At 30.5% G+C, this 23,427-nt stretch overlaps 2 protein-coding genes across 2 annotated transcripts; one reads left to right on the forward strand and one right to left on the reverse strand.

Annotated features, from left to right (window-relative positions):
- The first annotated feature begins 4,864 nt into the window (after window positions 1-4,864).
- LOC111040584 lies at window positions 4,865-17,466 on the forward strand. Its single transcript, XM_022324520.1, has 3 exons — window positions 4,865-5,185; window positions 15,379-15,629; window positions 17,101-17,466. The coding sequence occupies exons 2-3, from the start codon at window positions 15,412-15,414 to the stop codon at window positions 17,330-17,332; spliced, it is 450 nt and encodes a 149-aa protein (XP_022180212.1). The 5' UTR covers window positions 4,865-5,185; window positions 15,379-15,411; the 3' UTR covers window positions 17,333-17,466.
- Window positions 17,467-17,590: 124 nt separating this feature from the next.
- Window positions 17,591-21,700, reverse strand: LOC111040594 (mitochondrial import inner membrane translocase subunit TIM14). Its single transcript, XM_022324529.1, has 4 exons — window positions 21,499-21,700; window positions 21,299-21,433; window positions 21,123-21,227; window positions 17,591-17,790 (listed from the first exon to the last, which is right to left on the reverse strand). Exons 1-4 carry the CDS (start codon window positions 21,499-21,501, stop codon window positions 17,686-17,688), a joined length of 348 nt encoding a protein of 115 aa, XP_022180221.1. The 5' UTR covers window positions 21,502-21,700; the 3' UTR covers window positions 17,591-17,685.
- Window positions 21,701-23,427: the final 1,727 nt, after the last annotated feature.

The raw sequence follows: 23,427 nt of genomic DNA on the forward strand, positions 1-23,427 counted from the left end.
CCGTGTGAATGCGAGGCAATATTGGTACCTTTTACCATTGATTATCAATACTAACATTTTTTTGGTATAGTACTGATAATCAATGCTATATTGCTATTACGTATTTGGCATTTCGCTAAATGAAACGCTCTGACACGACCTATCTGTATACTATGTATACACAGGTCGCATATTTTTTTAATCTTATTCGTAACTCATTAAAAATTAAAAAATATTTATTTACTTCATATTATATTAATAGCACTTAAAATGTTTTCAAAATGTATTCAATTATGGGTACCTAAATATTAGCAGAAATGTCTGAATACCTCAATACCTGAAAATATTCGTTATTATATGGGACACACTGAGTAATGCTGAACTCTACGGCTCCTCATACTCTTATAATTACAACATTGATTACATTTTACAAGTTCATAGAAAAATTCTGGAATAAATCATTGTATTTAATCAAAAAAAATAAAATAAAATATGACTTCTTCTACCCTTTTCGATGGATATTAGTATGAGAGTTTCATAATTATTTGAGCTTAAGTATTTCGACAAATTTGCAAATTATTTTGGCTAGTGAGTAGTGAGTAGTGAATTTTTCGTAGTGACTACTGGGTATACTATATAAAATTAATAGACAACGATCTTCTTGAACACGCCTATACATCAACCGTCAGTCGTGACTTATAAATCGATACTAAATACTTTCATATGATGTAAGCGCTATTACTTATCGAATGAAATAAAAAACTGACTCCACTGTGGTCTTCATAGTGCACTATATGTTAGTGCCCCTGAAATTGCAATTGCCGTTGGCTCAACATTAACAGGCATACTAAAATAATATCTAATTTTATTAAAGATTATACAATTACTGTTGTTTAAAATTTAAATATAATTGGCCCAGAGCTATTTCTATATCGTTGTTTATGTAAAGCACAAATAACAAACTTAATTATTGTACATCGGCAGTAAGCTATAGTTACCATACCTAATGATTTCTTATACTACCTACTTGAAAATTATTGATATACCTAAGTAATTAATAATTATTATTTTATAATTCGTGATTTAAAAAGTAGACATAGACCCTAGCTTGCTACTATAAATATTATAAAAGCCAATTTAGAAATTAAAAATGGAAACCTTAGAAGATTAAACTAGAATAGTATCCAAAATATTTTTGTACATTTTTCCTTAATAATTAGCTGAATTTATAGTAATACTTAGGGAGGTATACTGGTATAGTTACTATTATAATTTAATATTAATACTATAGTAGAAGCTCGCTAACAAAGCTTTAACAATTCATTATTTAAATAGCAGAACGAGATCCGGAGGGGATAAACATTTATTTTGAAATCACCCTTCTTTATACTCCTCTAATCTCTGTGTAGTCCTTTTATCTAAACGTTTAATAATTATAGGTAATTAATAAACCATTAATACAGACAATATTAAAATAAACATAATAGCCTGGTATGTCCAAATAAGTGAATATAAACATAATTTTATAAAAATATATTATATCCTTTTGAATCTTTTAGAGAACTAAAATTAAATTTAAAAATTGTACCACGCTATATACTGTTTATAAACCCAAAGTTAAAGTACTGTATCATTCATAAAACCTCATTACGAAGTTTAGACGATTGAAATTTAATATTATATTATCCACACTAGCTGCTAGCTGTTGCAACGGGGTTAATGGTGATGGCTTTTGCATAGGTTTGACGAGCCATGTGAATGAAGAGGCTCGTTAGAGCTCGGAACTCTGAATTCGGTACATCTCGACATTGTGGAAATGGAATAGTTTTTGATCATGTTATATTAAAATACATTACAATTAAGAAGAACGTAGATGATAAAGTTAAGCTTCTGACAAAAAAAACTAGCCATATTGCCAGATAAACGTATAGAATAATAATATTCGTCATTGCGAGTGTATATTATATGTTACGGGCAAAGTGGAAAATTCGGGCAATGTATACAATGCCCGGGCATTGTACACAGTGACCGGGCATTGTATACAATGTCCGAGGTATATTGGGCAATGTAAATTGTGAAGTATTTATACAAATAATCTGCATAATATTATTTTACCTAATCAATGATATTATATACTAATAATTATTATACTCGTTTATATGGTTATTTATATAAGAGTATTAGAATTTTTTTTTAATTAATTAAATTTTAAATGTATTTAAAGGTAATGCAATAAAATATTATGTGCATAATGTTCAGTTATATGATATTATACATGAAGTTCATTTGTCAATTGGACATGGAGGTAGAAATAGAATGGAACACGAGATTAATAAAAAGTACAAAAATATAACTAGAGATGTAATAATGGTATACTTAAATAATTGCGAATCGTGTAAAAAGAAGGGAAGTACAGCTAAAAAAGGGTTGGTTGTAAAACCAATCATATCTTCTAAAATGAATTCTCGCTGTCAAATTGACTTGATCGACATGCAAGCACAATCAGATGTCGATTATAAATTCATATTAGTTTATCATTATCATCTAACAAAATATATTATGCAGATTATTTGTATAAATACTTCACAATTTACATTGCCCAATATACCTCGGACATTGTATACAATGCCCGGTCACTGTATACATTGCTCGAATTTTCCACTTTGCCCGTAACATATATACTACATATATAGTATTATTAGGATACTATAATATTACAAGTATAATATTGGTGATAGGTATAGGACATAGGTACACTTATTTCCATCATAAAATGATTAAGACTGCAGTTATAATTGGGCCGTCTGAAAACGCAAGATTATATTTTTTGTTTACTAACAGCCAACATATGTACTCGGACACAATTTTAAGTATTAGCCATTAGCAAAAATGGCCATTGGCTATCAATAATAGTAGGTACTCTCTATAGTCACTATAACAGTATGTCGTAGGCCGTAGATATCAGCTGGTATTCTCAGATGTACAAAATATTTAATGATTATTGATTTTCTTGCGTATTGTTTTAGTGTATTACACAATATTTTTCTTAAATATTGTATACATTTGATCATAATTACATCAATGTATGGCAATTTTTTGCCTGTACCTATGCAAGCTATAATTTTATATTATAATTATACTATACATATAATTTATTTTTCGTATTGGTTTTTATGATTTATATTAAATTAGTTATAGTAACATTAAAAATATCCGAAGTTTAAAGTTTTGTTTTTACCATATTTTAATTTTCTTTTGGAATACGTTATACTATAATTTATAATATATTATGTAAAGTATATTTTATGACTACCTATCTGTTAATTTTATGAAAGCATTTACTTATAAATAACGAAAATAACAAGTCAAACGGCGTTCAGTTTTTAAATTGCCTTGAATGTTCATTAAATATATATACCGACCATCGTCTCTTATATCCTTCCATAGTTTCTATAGAGCAATAAAATAATAACGTTATCGATTAATTATTGGCAATTATATATTTTATATATCAGTCACTGATAACTATAATAATTATTAAGATTAAACGATTAAATATTAAATTTGATACTATTTTAAACGTTAAAAATGCTTTGTGAAGTGTATTTTAAAGAAAATTATTTTTTAATTATTTTATATCAAACGCATAAACCGACAAAGACTTCTGTCTACTAAGGAGTGTAAAGTATAAACAATAACTAGTAAAATTATTTCACACTTATGCGATGCTACTGTGTATTCTGTGTATTCCAATCGTTCCAAAACAAATACATCGGTAAGATATAGCTCTAAATATTACTCTCTCAGTTTTTTAAAAATAAATTAAACGAGTCCTCGATCGATTATTATTCGCCGCTTAATATAAAGTGTACATTTATTAAAAATTTAAAAACGAGAGGCTTATCAATAATTAATTATAAAAAAAACTACAACAATAAAAAAAAATGTATTTTAAATTAAAATAATTGTTATTCAATACACTCATTTTTGTATTTATAATATTATATAGTGTTAAGTGATCGGATACTTGTTAGGTTTGGTTAAGTCTATATGTTTCCCATTTGGGTTAGCTGTTCAAATGGATGGCCATATTTATTTTACAAAAATAATAACCAATGCAGATGAGCTGTTCGTGTATGTAAGTATATGACACCATATGCTAGCTCATTAAGTATGTAATATTAAAATTCAAAGGAATATGATATGATATCGATGAAAGATTAAGCTGCCGGTAAAAGGAATCACTCATATTTTTTATGAATTCAATTACGCTGTGCCTATATAATATGCATATTTCATTATATATTGACGGTGTAGTCGTGTAAAATGGAAGACGACTAGTCAAAAGAAAAGTATTAACTTTTTAGCGAAATCATTATACTTTTCGGGAAACGAAACAAAAAAATCTAGTTTAAGATAAGAAATAATTACATGATAATCTTCAGTATTTTACATTTTGGCGGTATGTACTGAGCCCACATTATATAGAGCAATATTGTTTTCTACAAGACGTCGAGCGACGGCGGCGCATTGTGGTCGAAATGTCCGAAATCGTCTTGTTCCCTTTTGCCCGCGAACCGCGCCATCGTTCCATATTTTAAGAGTTTATTATTATATTAATATAATATGATGTATCATATCAATTATTAATATACCTGCATGGCTGCATGCAAATACTACATCGACGTAAGACGGAAACTCAACCGGCACCGGTGCGTATCGACCCGAACACAGCTGTTTTGCAGGCACCCTATGCAGCCACGGATATAGCATTATATTTTCCACGACCATGTGTTCTGGCGGGGCTCGCACTGATATCCGTCTACCGCCGTCGTCGTCGTCGCCGCCGCCGCCGCCGTCGTCGTGGTCTGCGCGAAACACGATTTTACGGTCGTTACGGTGAGCGCTGTAGTTGTAAGCGCCCGTTCGTCGTGGAAACGTTCGCGAAGCACCGAAGCCGCGGCACTGTCGCGCTCTAATAATAATTAATAATAATATAGTTGGTAATATTACCGTTTTACTGATATTTTAAAGTATATTGGACTCGTACTCATTGCCGATCGGGATTTCAGCGAAATATCGCTATTTATAATCAAAACTAAATACATTTTTGACATGTGGTGGTACGGGAAAGACTATAATTATACAACTGCGCTGCCGCCGCAGCCGTTGTTTTTCCGAGTACGACGATGACAACGAATACAACGTGAGTTTTGGCAAATTTATATTTTATAAAAATAACGTTATGTGACTAGGTAATAGATTTATTACATCACATGCCTACTACCTTGTATATTATATCGTTGATATTCGACTATAAATGTGTTCCGGTGCAGCCGTATCGATTGTATCTGCACTGTTGTATCAGCCCGTACTCTGTATATAGGTGCGGCGAGCTTCCGAAGGCTAAAGGGTGTATAATTTAATAGCAGTGGCGCCAAATGATTTTTTAACAACTTTATGCACTTATTACGTCATGATTTCCTAAAAACCATCCCCGTCATTGCCATAGAATATTACTGCTACTGCAAATGTAACTGATATCAGCGTTAATATCCACAACCCCTTAGATCATATAATCTTGTATATGATCTAAGCATAACCCGCGGTGCACACCAAGCAGGAAATAAACTTGACTCAAACCTATCTATCTTGAATATATATTGCATAGCGTGAGGAAGGGCCCCACTTAGGAAAAATGGAGGCATCTTAATCATTATGATAATTTAGTTTTGATGGTTCTGAAACTTTGAGTTCTGAAAAAGGTAATGCGATGGATTGTTGCAAATGTTATCAATTTAATAGATTGACCGTTAAATGTATACCGGGGTGTACACTATTCATACGTTTGAGGTTTCAATCATATTTATGTCAATCTGTGGATCGTCTTGAGTTCGATATCGTTTTTGTTATTATTTTGTACCCCGTCCGTATACGTGACTTTGAAAATAATCCTAAATCATTAACAGGGTATAACAACCATATTTTGGAGGGGGAAACTACAACGATTTTTTTTGCGTCCTGCAGTTCGTAGCTTATATCGTCATATTGCCCGGAGGCCGGAAGATTCCGTACAAATGCACCTCCGTCCGGGTTCGATTCAATCAAGCTGAAAATGTCATTTAATTTTTATGAAATATGACATTGTGCTTAATTTATTTTGTATATTATTATAAATTAATATTTAATTTAAACTAATTTAGTACAAATTTAATTTTGTTGAAAAAAAATAATAACCAAAATAATTAACCGGGGAATTATATTTGACATGACAGTCATGAGCATGACTACATTCCTAAACATTATTATGCTACTGATGGAAATAAAGTTATGTTTAGTAGAACATGTTTAAAAAAACCATTCTAATAATATGAAAATAAAATTGAATAGATTTAAACAAAATTGCGGCTATATAGTGGCATCAATAATAAGTGAAATATCACTTATTTGTTACACAAAATCTAGTAACTAACTGACAATAAACAATGTTATTGCTACAAAAAAAGTGTTGTATAATTTATTGTTAGGCAAACCAAATAACCACATTACAGTTGAAAATAGTGAACATTTTCTAGTTGGTACAAATATAAAATGTAAGCATGCATTTTCGATAAACCTAACGAATGCCTTGTAGCTTTTAAAAAATGTATTTGGGAACAGAATAAATAATATGGACATACCTATGGATCAATAGTCAAATGTCTAAGTATAGTAATAACAATTGTATTATTCTCGTAAGTAATTGTAGAATCTATAGGTGCCTAGACTTCATAGTCATAATTTACGATTTAAAATAAATATATGACTATGACTGTGGAACAGTACATGGACTTAATAAATGACATATAAAATATTATATTATAATATGTATACAAAAATAGAAAATGCAATTATAACTAAGATTTATTTTCCTAACTATTTTTGTTCAAATACCAAACTATCAAGAAAATTATATTTTAAAATAAACTCGAAAATAAATAATACAACACTTGAATAAAAGTCGTTTTAAATATTGGCAAGATCACAAAACAGATATTACTTTAAAAATATTAAATCAAAACATTCAAAACCCATATAACTCTTCTGACTTTTGCCCTACTTAAGTTTAACAGTTGTCATGAATTATTGTGTATAATAACTAAACTTATAAATAATAATAATTGAATGATGTAGCTACCAATATTATAGTTATAATTTCTAACTTTTTTTATTTTGCTAAAATTCATAGTATTCATTACTACAATCGTATACAAGAAAATAACTAGGGCGTGACGTAACAGTTGAAAATTAGCCTGAAGATGTCCCTGGACCATTGTCATTTGAACCTACGGCGATAGCCGATAGGGCCAGAGGTTACTTGACGTACGTTGTACGTAGTTCGGAAGGTTTTAAAAGTTTTTGTATTGGATGGTTTGGCAGTGCACCAAATGTAGATTCCATTTAGCCAGACTTGTCGGATTATTGACTTGTATATGTTAAGTTTGATTATTGTAGACAGTTTAGAGTTTTAGATCCTTAGAAAAGGAGATATACAGAGATGGAGTTTTGTATTGACTGATTTGTTTTGTTTTTATAATGCGCTTCTGCGCTTCGTGTGACTGAAGCGACTATACTGTAATGATAGCCATTTTTTATAACTACTGGCTAATAATGGCTTTTTTTATTGATCTTAATTTTAATCGGCGACAATTTCCATAAATAACATTTTTTTTTAAAAATTAAGTTATACTATTTGGTTTGCTTAAGAATTTCAAAATTCGTGTGGTGGTGTCCGCGTCAGGTATGAGTTCTCCTTATCCTAAATATACATTATACATCTATCATATTGTATGTACAGTAACACAGATGCTTATATTATAATATAGATATATGTGGTAATTTATTATTATAATTTTATTATGTCGTATGTCCTTATCTAAATAAACTGCTCTATCGGCTCGGACGACACACATCAGACCATCGGCTGAATCTGAACAGTAGCACTTTCCCTACGTATTCCCATGGTTGCAATCATATGTACCTAGTGAGTTATATAATAATATGTTTAGTATAATATTTTGTGTCTTGTATATAATTAAAAGGAGATAAATACCTGTATATTAGGCATAGATACATTATATTTTTACATTATTACAATACTTGTCGAAAGTTTACTTGATATATTTGACTTTCATTGGCTGATTAAATAGTTAATATGTACATGGTGGCAGTGACGCTGTTGACACTGTCATACTGCTGTAGGACATATTATTTAATATTTGATCGTCTGAATCTTTATAATATTTCACTGCTCTACAACAACGACTATCTATGTATATCTGAAGTATCGAATTCAAACAAACCTAAATTCAGAGTAAAATCGTTTTGTATACCTATGGGCTAAAATTATTCTTTATTACTCTACCCGCTCGTAAAAAAAAAAATGAAAATCATTGACTCGGCGAAATAAATTGGTCAGTCTGGGTAGCTTTAATAATATTGATACTATCCAATAATATTTTTGAGATCCTCGCGGGGTTCGATGTGAGATGACTGAGGTAAAAACTAAAAAGTACATTGAAAAATTGTCCACCGCCTAATATTATTACCATCGATTACGGTATTTCTTAATGTCTTAATTAATCATGACTGTATTATTATAACAACAGTAATTTTTAACACTTTTTGGGTGTAATGTAAAAATCATTATTTCTCAGAAAACAAAAAAACAACTCGTCTCTGTATTGACTGTTATATTACGTATTTTTCATTGTCGACACGCAATAAACATTGATGATAACAACGTAATTCGTGGAGCATTTTTTCTACAAAATAACGTGATTATCGAAAGACGATCGAATTCGCTTTTGCTCCCTTTTATCCACACTACTACTATTTGCATTGTATTATTATGTTATATAGTCTTATAATATAGACACTGCGGGGTTCGCGCTGTTCGCCACAGAATCTAAGGCGATCGTGTCGGTCGCGTCGTGGTGGGTTTACTTTTCGGCGCCGGTCATTGTTTCGGCTCGCCTGAAATTATGAAACCAGGACAACGAAATGATAATATATTTTATATTTCTAACTACGTTGCGTTATATTATAGACGATAGGTACCAACTTGCTGCGGTGTTATAGCCTTAACTATAATACGTACATCGTACACGCAGTATCGTCACTCGTCACCGATCGCATTATAGCGTACAGATAGCTACGCTCCCGCGGGCGTTAGTGATTCGTAACACACGAAAACTTCGAGACGTGATACTATTCGTGGCCCGACTGGCGGCCCCGAATGTAAAACGTGACCACCGCTCGCGCAGACGACGACGAGACGTCCGAATAGATCATTTCTTTCCCCCTAGTCGTCCACTTCACGCTATTCTTTCCACGATAGTCGCCTGGCTATGTCGTCGTCGTCGTAGTGTATACAGTGTACAGTGTACACGTACAAAATATAATGCACCGATATAATATATTATTATGCGCACGTCTAAATAAATATAATATTATACGTATTATAACGCAGCTCGTCATTCGGGGGTCTTCCTTTGGGCATTAAATAATATATTATCGTGTGGCGGCGAACTACGTTGGAGACGTCGCCGACACGCCGTCGCCACTGCCGCCACGCCGGTGAGTGCCGAACCGTGAAGTCAATGTCATCGTCATTTCGGTAGTAGTATACCTGCCTAGTAGGTATAGAGCCGTACAAGCCTCGCGCACGAATAATATAATAACAACAATGTTATATACTTATATGTATACCTTACCTTCGTTCGGAAACGAAAAGAAATGACTGAGCGAAATAGAGCAATGGTGCCGAAATTAGAGCGACTGTTTTCTGTCCGAACAATGCCTAATTACAATAATAATATACAGGTGGGTTCGAAACAAACGGTGCGCACTTGTTCATCGCGCACTTTATAATATTATAATTTATAATATACGGAGCGATTGTCTTAACATTTTCGGTTTCGGAGTAGTCGTTATGTGGAATAATTTATGTTTTCTATTTACAGTATTTAGACGCATCTAAACCGTTTTAAAATTTAAGTTCAACACTTTTTGTAGTCGTTCCTTCACCCAGCAATCGCCCCCTCCTAAGCTAAGATTTTTTCAAATAAAGCAATTTTGCTTCAGCCGTAAATAATAAAATGCCGGTACTGGGTTCATCGTCGATGGTTATAATTGTAAAAGGGTTTAGAGCTGGATTTGTTTGATCCGTTTCATTACCTACTAAAATATTAAGAATAATATTAAAATATGTGTGTGTTTTGTGTAACGACGAATGAAACTATCAAATAATAATTGATTTCATTCTACTGTCATTGTGAAGAAGCACCTTCATAGGTTATTATTTCTTAACCTTTTCCCTGCCACAAATTAGATCGACATGCATATGCGTGTTCTATAGGCGCAAATAGCCAAATTTTTCTGGGGGGACTAAAGCTCCCCCATCTTAAAATATTTGAAAAAAATGATATATGCTTAGTACTAAGTACTGACTTTTGAATTGTGGGGCTAAGTTCCCCAAGCCTCCCCTATTTGTGCCAATGGTGCTGGTTCACTAGTTAATATTAAAATCTAATGATAGAACAAAAAAATGATAATAGCTTATTTTTTAGTATTTCCAATGACGAATCAAACTATGTACAAGAATACAAAATATTGGCATTGACATAACCAAAGTTTTATTCATGAATTTTAATATTGCCTACTATCTTAGGTATACCTATGATGTTGTTGTCGGATAAAATAAACGCTTGGTCTGTGAGTACCCCTAGTACCTACACAATATTATAAAAGTGATTGACAGTGAAAATTAAGTGTCAAGTTATATGATTAATATTTTATACAAACATAGTTATCTACAAAAAGTTATTTATTTATCAGTGACTCTCATTTAAATTTTTTTTTTTATAATTTGTTACCTACTATTTAAAAAAAAAAACAAAATATTCTATGAAATATTAATATAAATTGAAAACATTGGAATAGTTGGATATAAAATACAGATAGGAAGTCAAATTTTTAAATTTCAATTATGCTCACCCACCCTCTTAGTGAATGGTAAAACTCACCCATAGTTCCACCCTACTCCAATTGTGTTACTATATATGACAATGAAAAATATTCGTTTTAATATACTTTAAGTGATAAGTACTATAGTCTATAATATTTTGCTCGGAAAATAAGAGTATAATAATATTATTTGTATAGTTTACCCATAAATTATAATATTAACCAGCTTAAAAAAGTTTGTCAACTAAAAAATTACACTGCAGATTATCATCGATTTTCGATGAAAGATCAAAGAATCACCCTGTATGACTGTAGACTGTGTGTAAGAGTAAGACGTAATTATTTAGATTATTGTTGTTGTGTATTATGTATAGCATAGGTAGTATTGAAATAAAATAATCATTTCGCGTTGCACCTGACCCGTATACGTACGTCTGGTTTTCACCTCTGAAGCAGGTGAATCGTCATAGTATACGTATATAAATATATAATAGTGTATACATGATATTTTTTTATTGTTTGTTTCCTACAGTCGATGAATGTCAAACTTGCGTTTCGGTGCTGTTCCGTGATGATTTTTCGATTTTTCGATCGCACCGTTTGTGGTGTTCTTACGTATTTATGTGATCTTCTTTGTCACCACTCACCAGTCTCCAATAGTAATCTCGTAATAGTTTGAAAACAGCAAATTATTCATCAGTGGGTTATAATTACCAATATTATTGCTTACACGCGCACATAGAATGTGTTTCGCCGTTTTAAACTGTCATTGTTCTTGCTTTCATAATTCTACAAAACATCATTTTTATCACTTAAACATACAATAATTTATATAGGTACCTACATGGCTACATAGTCGTCGATCGTTAAACATCAGCCTCACAAAAGACGATATTTTGTCTTCACGTTTTTCGCTCCAAACTCGGTCAAATGACGGATTCGTGTGATAGGTATTTAGTGCAGTACTACACTACTACCTATATATAGTTACTGTACACCGAGTTATTTCTATACGACATTCATATAGTTAAACAACGACATTTTCACCTATACAATTGCCTCGAGTTAATGATTAATTATTTTATAAAATATAATGATTCAGCTTCAGTACATAATATTATAGTCATATCACTTTTTGTGTTCGTGCTATAAAGTTTTCTCACCCAAAACATTTCCAACTTAACTATTATTATATAGTATTAATATATGCATACAAAAAAATAGACAAACAAGTTGAGTCGATATATTATTATTTACTTCCAAAATATTCTCACAAACTGCTTATAAATTTAATATTAGATCCAGTATGTTCAAACTTGAATTAGAGATCTAAGTTTGGTCGCGGTTAGGTAACCAATACGCGGTCTACCGAAAATAACATGCATTATAATTGTAACAAAAATATTATGCTCTTCCGCAATCACGATAAGTATCTGTATGTGCGTTTGTGGTCTACAATAAAAAAAATATATATTATTCTCTCATAAATTATATTTAACATATGACGTTAATACGTTATTATTATTATACAATTTTTTGGTTATGAATTGATATACTAGGTCGAGTACTAGGTATAATATTATTCATTTGTTGTTTATACCTGCACATATATTGTTCTATCTAAGTTAAAAATGGATAATATATCAACAATAATGATCAATGTACATTATATATTATATTTTTTATATAGATAGGTACTTTATAGTTTGTACCTATAAAGTACATATTATTTTGAATTTGAATTTTGACCATGACACTATGATATAGGTACTAGAGGGAGGGGCTACCTGTTGCTCGATTCACTCACCATAACCACCTGGTTTTTTGTCATCTCGGCACAAATAATGAGTTATTAAAATACTCGTATTTGAGTAATTTGGACTTGTAAGTTGCAAACATATATTGTATAGAATAACGCATAATCTATACGACTATACTCATTTGTGTATAAATATAAATATTTGAGTATAATAGGGGTAGTAGTGGCACACAAAATGACGGAAGATGGCATATTATCATCGGTGAATGGTCAAACAATTATCAAACAGAGATATAAAATATTGGCCTGATGCCGTGTCATGTATAAAACTAGTATGCAGTTAATACATACCTGATACCTACCTATATAATATCTTATAATTGCTCCGTTTATTTATATAATGTGCATTTTTAAAGTGCTCTATTAGATTATAGGTTTAAAATAAACGATTATTTTGCCTTATTTAAATTAGCAAATGTATGATGTATGTGTTATATTTAATATATGCAACAAAAACGGTTTTGAATGGATAAACAGAAGGTTATGAATTTAAATTATAATATGCAGTCGCTACTAGGCAGTAGCCAGTAGATACCTACCAGTGGAGTTAAGTAAAATTGAATGTTCCTAATCCGTGGAGCAACTAGTATTTACTTTTAGTTGGGGTGGCTATGGAATTTATGTAAGGTATACACTTTTTAAGGGAACTGAATCGCCCGCTTAGTGGCTATATTTTAAAATATTCCAAAAATTATAGCACCGGAATATTGTCAAAAATTACTTGAAATAAAATTACTTATAATATAATTTTTTTCCTGTGATAACGAATACTATACTATATACCTATACATTATACTTACAGGTAGTCAGGTAGTATATTTTAGTAATATAGTTACTAAAATTTTAAATGTTCCATACAAAAATGGTTCCATACAAAAATGGTTCAATACTAAAATGGAGGCATCAAAGTATACATAGGTAATTTGTTTTTTTTTTAATTCGGTATTAACTGTAAGCCAATAAGCCAAGACTCGTATCCGCGGGTCATGATGAGTTTAAGGAGAATCATACCATGTACATGTCATATTCAATATATTCTATGTACAGGCTACAGCCGTGATGACAAATAACATTGATGACACACGGTTGTAATAGTTTTGTCCAATCGTCATATTATACCATAACATTGATTGTACAATCATACCTATAAATAGAACGTTAGTAATTTGAATTAATATTTCTGGGATTAGGAGGCATGTAACCCAAACTTTCTAGTTGCGCCACTGCACCTAATTTAGCTTATGAAATATGTAGTTTGTGCAATTTTACAATTTTACAAGCCAATAGGAATTAGGTTTACTTCAAAAATATTTTTTTTTGTTTTATGGACTTCAAAGAGACGCTTAACTTAACATGGAAAATAATTATTTTATTTCTAGACGCAATTGACGCTCAAAATTTAGTTTTATCCATTAAAATTCAATAATAGTACTAGAATTTCAAAATATTATCGGGCATATTATTAATTATAAAATATGAAATTACTGATATTAATAAATAATATATTAGTAGAAGTTATACCTGCAATAGCCACAATAATAATAATACAGACATTGGTGAGGCACGATCGTTCACTCTATCTGCGGAAACACTGAGTGTACATATCGACCGACGTTGCTAGCTTCTGGATGGGTGACCATCCGGGTTTTTAGCAACACATCCTTGCCACTGACACACAAACACGTGTTACAATCCTATACAAACATAAAAAAACCAACTAAACCTATAATACAACTCCCTACCGTACCACACTACCACCCCACACCCCACACCCAATGGCCTATTGGCTATTGGCCTATGTTGCCGCGGATTCCCCTAATAAAAAAAAAATCATAATCATTATACTTCAATTTAATTAGATTATTAACTACCTTTATAATTTATGGCATTCTATATAACTTAATAAATGGTTGTTTCTACTATTGCAGTCGTATTTATAAGTAATAATGATAAAAATGATGAGTAATAAATTACAAATTAATTAGATAACACCTCTAAGGTAAGAGTTATGAAATACATCATGTATGCTATCGTACCAAAAAAAAAAAATGAAATCGATAGTCCTAGTTGTAAGTTGTTGTGACGGTATTTTTAACATTTACCATATCAACCAGACACAACTTATACTAGCATTAGTAATTACTATATTATGATATCTATTTTTTAAATTAGAAGGTCGTATTAAGTGTGCATTAAAAATAATAAATTATATAACTTGAAAAAATAATAGTATCTATTGCTTTTTATGTGAGAATTTTTTCGGTCTACTAGTGGGATCGTAGGGTTATTGATGTTTTATGTTTTTTTTTTTTAACCAATGAACAAATATTTCCAAATTTTACTGCTGTGTGTCAGTAATCAGTAAATATACTGTTTATTAATTTTCAAGTAATACGCGACCTCGGCTGCTTGATCATTGACATACATTTTTTAATTTTAATAGTTGAAATGGAGCTGAAACGGTTTTAATGATGTTTGAATTTCAAATCTATAAACAACCGATTTGTATCCTAACTAAGTACTTACTAGTTTTTGTTTACTCCAAATAATAATATTTTGTTTCTAATTTCTAGGTACCTAATTGTTGTACAAACTGGGTCATAATAATGAGTTGCGTTCCTTGTGTAGACCCTTGTAGTTCCGTGTCCAAAGACGACTTGGACAGGTGGACAAACAGTCTAAAACACGTTTTGGCCAATCAGACGGCCATCAAAATGTTCGAAGCTTATTTGCATGCATGCAAATTGGACTCGGCGGACATTTTAGAGCTGTGGAAGATGTGCGACGGACTGTTGCGCTACGTACATCACAAAAAGATCGAAAAGTAAGCATATCACGAATCTATTCGATTTGTCGGCCGCCTACTCGCCTATATTATTGATATTTGATATCCTACAAAATCTATAAAAATGCATATTATGTTGAACTAAACTCTTTAACAACGCTCATAAAACTATTTAAGTTAATAAGATTAAAAACTACAATTTATAAAGTACAAACATGTGTGATTTTGATTTAAATTTGAATTTCAAAATTGGTTTTAATCTATAGAAAACAATTTACAATTTTTTTTTGAAGTATTTTTACTAATAGGATTTAAAATTGAATTATTCGATTGGTGAAAAATGTCAAAATATAATGACAGATAATTAAATCCTAATTTTTCTTTTAAATGTTAAAAAAAGAGTAAAAGGGACCAAAACTTAAGTTAACCTCAAGAGTTTTATAAAAAAATATATGTATAATATGATAATACTTTTTGAAATTGTAATTATTTATAACTAATGGTAGTTAATTCAGATTAATTATTGATTACACAAACTTGAGTATACAAAGTTCGGGGATATTACCTAAACCAAATTCCTTAAAACCAATCTGTATAGTTCAGCAATTTCTAATCGCTAAAGCTACGTTTTGTCTGCAGTGTCTAGTGTCAATACCCGGTCCTGGACATAGTCAACACTCAGGCTGATGCCGTGCTATTCCTCTGGCTAATGCTGCAGGGAAATTGTACGCCATTCGCACGTCATCAGCAAAAGGGGACTTTGAATAAGCAATTTCAATACATTTAAAAAAGAGAAATTTAATAAATATATTTATTTTAAACAATTTCTTAAGAAAATACTGCGAGTGTGTCATATGCTCATTATTCATTAGTATTGCTATTTTATTGCAACATAAAATTCAAAACCCGAATTTGTTATCAAAAGAGTCAGTTATAGACACAAATACACAATACATTCAAACTTAAAATTTAATTTTTACCTTACCTGTTAATACCAGATTGTAATTTACGCTAGGCCCCATAAAAATTCGATCGTTAATAGAATAAAATGTGTGACATATTGATATTTAAGGACCTATTTATACAACTGTCCTATATTATTTTACATGCAATTATGATATATTAATACAATTAATTAAATAAGCTATACTAAATTGATTGTAACAATTTATTATTATTATTATTATTGACTTTAATTTGAAAATTTTTTCACGGCGAGTATATAAATAAATATCATATACACAGAGAACAACGGTCGATTAACTCCGAGGCAGGATAATAATTTTTTACGGCACGTTGACAGGGCAATAACAAACAAGTAATCCACAGTCCACACTACCAATTTTAAATTTAGAGTCCTCATAATATATGTCATTTGTGGACTAACTGAAAAAATAAGGCTTCGGCATTCTCAGTTTTTTTGTTAAAATTGCGCCACTGCATTTATGGAAATGGTGGATGGGTCATGGATATCGATAAGTTAATTGATACATTTGCCTTGGTATTTTAGCGAAACGTCAAGAATCAAAAACGACTACATCGCCATAGTGGAGTGCGCCGGCGAAGCGGAGGGGCTGACGGAACACCAGTTGCGCCGGTTGGAGGAGACAAAGAGCAGCGGGCCGAAGAAGATTTTAGCCCGCGTTGAGAAACTACGTCAGACGGCTTACGAACTGATGCAGCATGACTACGGATTGTTCAGGAAAAAGTTGTTAAAAGATCACAAAATCGCGAAAAAATAATGTTTTTGTTTAAAATAAGTATTGATGCTTGTATCGAAATATTACGCATGTTTAAGTATATTTTTTATGTTAAATAATTTATTTGAAGTACAAAATACATGTTAATATTATATTATACAGATATTATATTATGATGAATCATTGGATTTCATATTTTAATAGGAACGTGATAAATTTAGGAATTTAGAATAGAAGAACTTTCAAGAAATAGATAATTACACAAAGCCCGTTAAGGTATGTGGACAAGAAAATAGAATATTTACGACAAACAAATTTTATTATAAATCTATATTTTTGTACATTCACATATTTACACTACGATTCCGTGGACTTTGCTTAAAAAGACCGGCTGTTTACTTTTTATCTAGAAGATCTTTGGCATCGTTTATTTTTGCAGCTATATACGGTGAACCGCCCTTATCCGGGTGATTGATCAACATGATTCGTTTGTGTGCGTCCTGTCAAAAAAAATCAAAAATATATATTATTTATCACTACACAGTTCAAACTATAATGACATATTATTATTAAATTTATTATATATTCCCACGCATGTGAAAAGCGAAAAATTGTACAGAGGAAACAAGCTTACGTGCTTCAAAAATAAAACTTGGAATCGAGTACCACGCAATAAAAATCATAAAATATGTATTTTGCGCCAAAAGTCTAATAATATACATTATACCACAAATGTCACAACCATGAGAATATTTACAAAAAATAAGGTATTTCGTGCAGTTTCCCAATAATACATAAAAAACTGTTGTTTATAATTCGTAAAAATGAATAATATATGTATACTATTTTTATACTTCATTTTATCGCTTAAGTTTTTTCCATCATACTTTGTTACCTACGTATTATTTATTGAAATGGATTTTTTTTATTTCATAACAATAGTTACTCTCTAAGAAGTTGAATACTAATTTCATAATAATTTATTTTATTTCTTGTAGTTACTAGGTAGGAATAATTGATTAAAAACAAAATCAATTATTTTAAGGCGCCCGGTGCCAATGTCATTTTAAATAAATACACTCTACTGAAATAATTATCCTGCTCTATAAAGTCAACCACATTGTATAATTGATTTTTCAATATTATATCTCTAACTGAATATAATATGTCTTTAAAAATAAGACAATTTTAAGTTTTTTTACAAATTATTTTAAATTTAATTAAAAAATCATAGTTCATTAAGGACTGTGGAAGTCTTTTTTCCTTCAGATAAAAAAATATTTATCAAAATCCAACCACACCACAAGGCCTGAGATTTTTTCTTGTGAAGTCATTTTTGTTCATATAATACTTACACCCCCTCCCTTAAATAAGTATCAGGCAGTAGGTTAACAGAAAAGTATTATTATTATTAAGGTACAACTAAAATATAAAATGCAATTAAACATTTTGAAAAATACCATAACTATGGAAGCAATTTATACTGAAGTTAACTAGACTAAATTTGACCAGTAGAAGTTGAAGTGATTCTCATAATATGCAATGTGTAAATTTTGAAGAATTAAAATTATTCCCTCGGAATATAATATTGTATATTTAATATAATACCACTTGTAAGTAAATTGTTGTATAATATTCTATGATGAAAATCCAAACAATCAAATACAGACCCCGATTTTAAATTATCAACTATTTAATTTTATATATTTATTAGTGGGTTCATTCACTCAGTTATATTTAAGGCAACCGGCTCGCACAATTATTTGGTAGTACTGACAAAGATTAAGTTGTGCAAATAACATAATATGCTAGTTTGAAAAAAAAAAACTGCAGTACCTAACAACAGTCTACTGTGCTACAAAACTAGTTGAATGGGTAGATCGTAGAAGAGTTCATACTCATATTGGATAAGTAGAAGCTGACTTAATCAATATCTGCATCAATCAAATCTGTACAAATGAGTTTTCACTAGGATATTTAGATGAAATGTTTTATACTTAGCTTATTTTATTTTTTAATAGGAAATTGTTTTTGAAAAATAGTAATTTATTTGTTTGTTATAAATTAAATTTACCTTAACACAATTATCCAGTTCAAAATTATTATCATAAAATATTGTCAAAATCATAAATGTTGTTCATTTGAAAAATTATCTATTGTTCATTGTTTAATACAGAACTTATTTCACGATAATTTACTTTTTTTTTATAAATGTAAGCATTATTTATAACATCTATTAAAAATAGAAATCGAAATCAACATTTGATGAAAAACCTAATATTCAATACACAAAATGGTTAATACAATATTTTTTACAGAAGTAATGTCAGAATTATCAAGGTTAATATACTAGGAACACTTTTATTTATAGCTTATCGTATTTTTAGTACAATAAGTTATACACATACATATCAAAGATACTCTAAAGCTTAAAGTTTGGAGTTTAAGAGGACGCCACACCCGCATGTGTTGTCTGTCTTACAAACGAGTAACATACCAAATTTATGCTCAGCAGTTCACGTTTTATGCCGTTAGATTAAAAATTAGAGTAAATCAACCTAATATGAAACTTGATGGAAGGAACTTTATCTGTGTTTCGTTGGAAGTTTTTTTACGATACTTTAGTTTTTAAGCGAGGTATGCTTGTATAATAAAATATGTAAATTAAAAATGCACATAACTCACTTAAAAACTGAATTAATGTAAAAAAACCTCTAACAAACACAGATAATGTTCTTACCATCAAGTTTCATAATAGGTTGATTCACTCTAATTTTTAATCTAACGGCATAAAACGAGAACTGCTGAGCATAAATTTGGTATGTTATTCGTTTGTAAGACGAAGACAACACATGCGGCCATGCGGGTGTGGCGTCCTCTTAAGCTATGAATTTTAAAGATTCATAAAATTAAAAGATTACACAGATTATTGAATAAACCACTGAAAATATACAAAGAATAGAGAGATATAGAGATATGTTAAAACAAAATGTACAATTTAAACACACTGTTTAATGATCAGTGTAAAACTAAAGGTTTTTTAATGATGTGGGATAGAAAAAATGTATTGCAAAATATTGAAGCCATCAAAAATTATGTTGAAAGTAGCTCCCATCTCCCACAATAACAATATAATATTCAATATACATTAAATTACTTTAAAACCATTGTTTTAACTAAACTTTGTATTTAAAAAAATGTAATTGTCTACATAAAAAAAAATATGTCGATTGTTTTTGATTTTTGAGGCATGACATCAATCAAAAATTAAGAATATCATTGGGATCAATTAACACTTTTTTATGAATGGTCAACAATGTAAACCTATTAACAAAGTTTTAACATTTTTGTTAGATTAGGAAATAATAAATTACATTAGTAAAATAATGTAATCCTTGCTATTTGAAAATGTCTCAAGAGTCAACGTAGACATTGGCATGGGTCATAATATTTTAAATAATTCAATTGGTACATTTTGAAAATCATTAAATTAACAGATAAACATAAAGCATCTATAGCTGTTCTAGAAGACATATGAATTAAAACAAATAGCTATAGTAAGTCAGAATACCTATTTATTCAAAAACATTTAAACATTGTATTATTTAAATGTTTTATAATAGTAAGATTGATGTTTTAAATACTAAGATACTTATTTAGAAGTCCATTTTTTTATATTATGTTGTAGGTAAAATAATCATAAGATATAGGAATTATGGAAGTGGAAAAGAATCATATAACCTAATAAGGATATATAGCCTATTTGAATAGGTACAAAATAAATTTAGGCAGTTAAAATTTTATAGAATTATAATAATATAGTTTAGTGTACCTTTATTTTGTTTTTTGGAGCATTATTTGATACGTCGAGTATGAGAGTGGCTTCACGTTTAGACATGGTAGGTTCAAATCCACCTTTATGAAATTTACTACTCGACTAAAATCAATATGAAAAAAAAAACAAATGTTTGTAACAACATCAATAGCCATAATGTTTTGTTATACTACCAAAATTCCAGATTCGGATGTCATTGTTTTGAGAACTTCGCTCATCTTTTGAGCAACATGTGGGGCAGCTCTTAATACTTGTCGACCAGCAAAACCAGCTACGGCCAGACCCAACCCAACGACGACAACACTGGCCTGCAAATAAAATACACATAAAATTACAAAATTAATTCCAACACGAAACGAAAAAAATTAATTACCATCTGTAAATTTATTGCCCAAAACGTGAAATAGGTATTCAAATAAATAGGTAGCAATATATTATTTCAACGTCCTCAAACGAATTAACAGTTAAACACTAATATGTCGTGGTCTGAGCACTGAGCAGGTCCGAGGGAGACAAATGACGAATGACGATAGTGATTACTGATAAGTGAGGTCTGAGCACGAATATAAAGAATTATAAAGTTCTTTATAATCGTGGGTCTGAGGCAGAATATAATGGCGGTTGTCAGAAAGTTGATAAGAGATTTAGTGATAGGTATTGCCAACGTTGAATGAAAAAATATTTGTACAGACATTATCATTATCAAAAAAGAAAATGTATTATTAATGTATTTATGTATCCATCTTTTAGTACGTCGATTGGTCGATTTTCTTTTGAAAAAACCACCGTTTCTTCATTTTTTAAAAAGTGCATCGATCTAGGTATACAATAGTCCCAAAATCATTTAACCGACCATAACTACAATAACTCACCGAGTAAGAAGAGTTGGTTTAGTAAATATTAAGTACCTACTTTCTTTTTTTAATAGAAAAATGCATTAATTTTTTCAGTTCAAGATGTAGCTTGCTGATGCAGCTCTTGATGTTTCTTACGGTATGCATTGATCTATTTATGAGAATATACATCCAAACAAATCATATTAATTATTTATTTTTTTAAAAAAACGTATAAAAAAATAAATTGGAATTGGAATAATTAGTAAAAACTATGAAAAAATATTTTAATTATTTCAATTAAAATAAGAATTTTATGTTTAATTTATTAAGATTACCATTTAAGTCATTATTCCCTTATAGGCAATATTCAGCTTTGGTCATTTGGAGATTGACCGAATTCTTACCAATTAATTTGTAGTGTCCATCGAAATGAGGAAGTAATTCAGGATAATTTAGAGTTTGTTTATTTTAGAAGCCAATTCGCAGAAAAAGAGTGTAAGTTAATTCTGTTTTATCCTTTATTTATGTTGCATATTCAGCATTTATATAATATAAGAAACGTAGTGTTTAACCATTAATAATAATAAGTATCATATTACGATCGGTGGGGATTGTCCATCGGTCAGTAGCCAGCACATAATTTCATTATACGACATTACGATTTATATGTTTGACAATAAAAGACTATAATTTACGTTTGCATTATTATTCACATTAATGATACACAACAAATTGGCGACGAAGATAATTCAAATCGTTTGATCGTAATCACTATTGCTTAAAAAAAAAAAAAAAAAAAGAAATGACAACTCCGAAGACTGATTCCATAATGAACTTCAGTCAAGTTATTGGGTCACCAGGAACTTTTGAAACAGGTATGGACATAACAATTTTCGAGTCAAAATTAACAAATTTTTTTATGGCAAATTCGATTGAAAACAAGATTCAAAAAAGAGCAATTTTACTATCGTCAGTGAGTGAAGAAATACATAAAGTGCTTTTCAGTTTATGTGTTCCTAGCACGCCTAACGATGTGGAGTATGATACTCTAATAAAAAGTTTGAATAAATATTTCAAACCGGTAAAATCGTACTTTGCGGCTAGGTATACATTTTATCAAGCTAGACAAAGACAAGATGAATCAGTGTGCCAATGGGGTGCACGTGTCAAAAATCTTGCTTCAAAATGTGGCTTTTCATCGGAATTAACAACGGTTATTCGAGACATATTTGTTGTCGGCATGGGTTCAGGACCAATACAAGATCGTCTGTTAGAAGAAGATGCTGCAAATGTTGGAGTTACATATTCAAAACTAATGGAAATTGCGACAGCCAAAGAAGCTGCAATCAACGACAAAAGCAGCTGGAACAAAGAAGAACGCGTAGATTTGAAGTACCAGAAAAAAAGCAATGGACATAGTCAAGCCAAGCAGGGGTTTCATTCAAAAATCAAATGCGGGGTTTGTG

The sequence above is a fragment of the Myzus persicae genome, unplaced genomic scaffold (assembly GCF_001856785.1).
Source record: "Myzus persicae strain clone G006 unplaced genomic scaffold, MPER_G0061.0, whole genome shotgun sequence".
NCBI classification, from domain to species: domain Eukaryota; kingdom Metazoa; phylum Arthropoda; class Insecta; order Hemiptera; family Aphididae; genus Myzus; species Myzus persicae.

Bases quoted from the DNA above. Each gene is read 5' to 3' on its own strand.
- LOC111040594 (XM_022324529.1), bottom strand. The intron at 21,228-21,298 runs GTAGTATAACAA...TATTGATTTTAG, and splicing joins CATCCGAATCTGGAATTTTG to TCGAGTAGTAAATTTCATAA. The intron at 17,791-21,122 runs GTACACTAAACT...TTTTTTTGACAG, and splicing joins CTCCAAAAAACAAAATAAAG to GACGCACACAAACGAATCAT.
- LOC111040584 (XM_022324520.1), top strand. From the start codon at position 15,412: ATGAGTTGCGTTCCTTGTGTAGACCCTTGTAGTTCCGTGTCCAAAGAC. The intron at 15,630-17,100 runs GTAAGCATATCA...TTGGTATTTTAG, and splicing joins CATCACAAAAAGATCGAAAA to CGAAACGTCAAGAATCAAAA.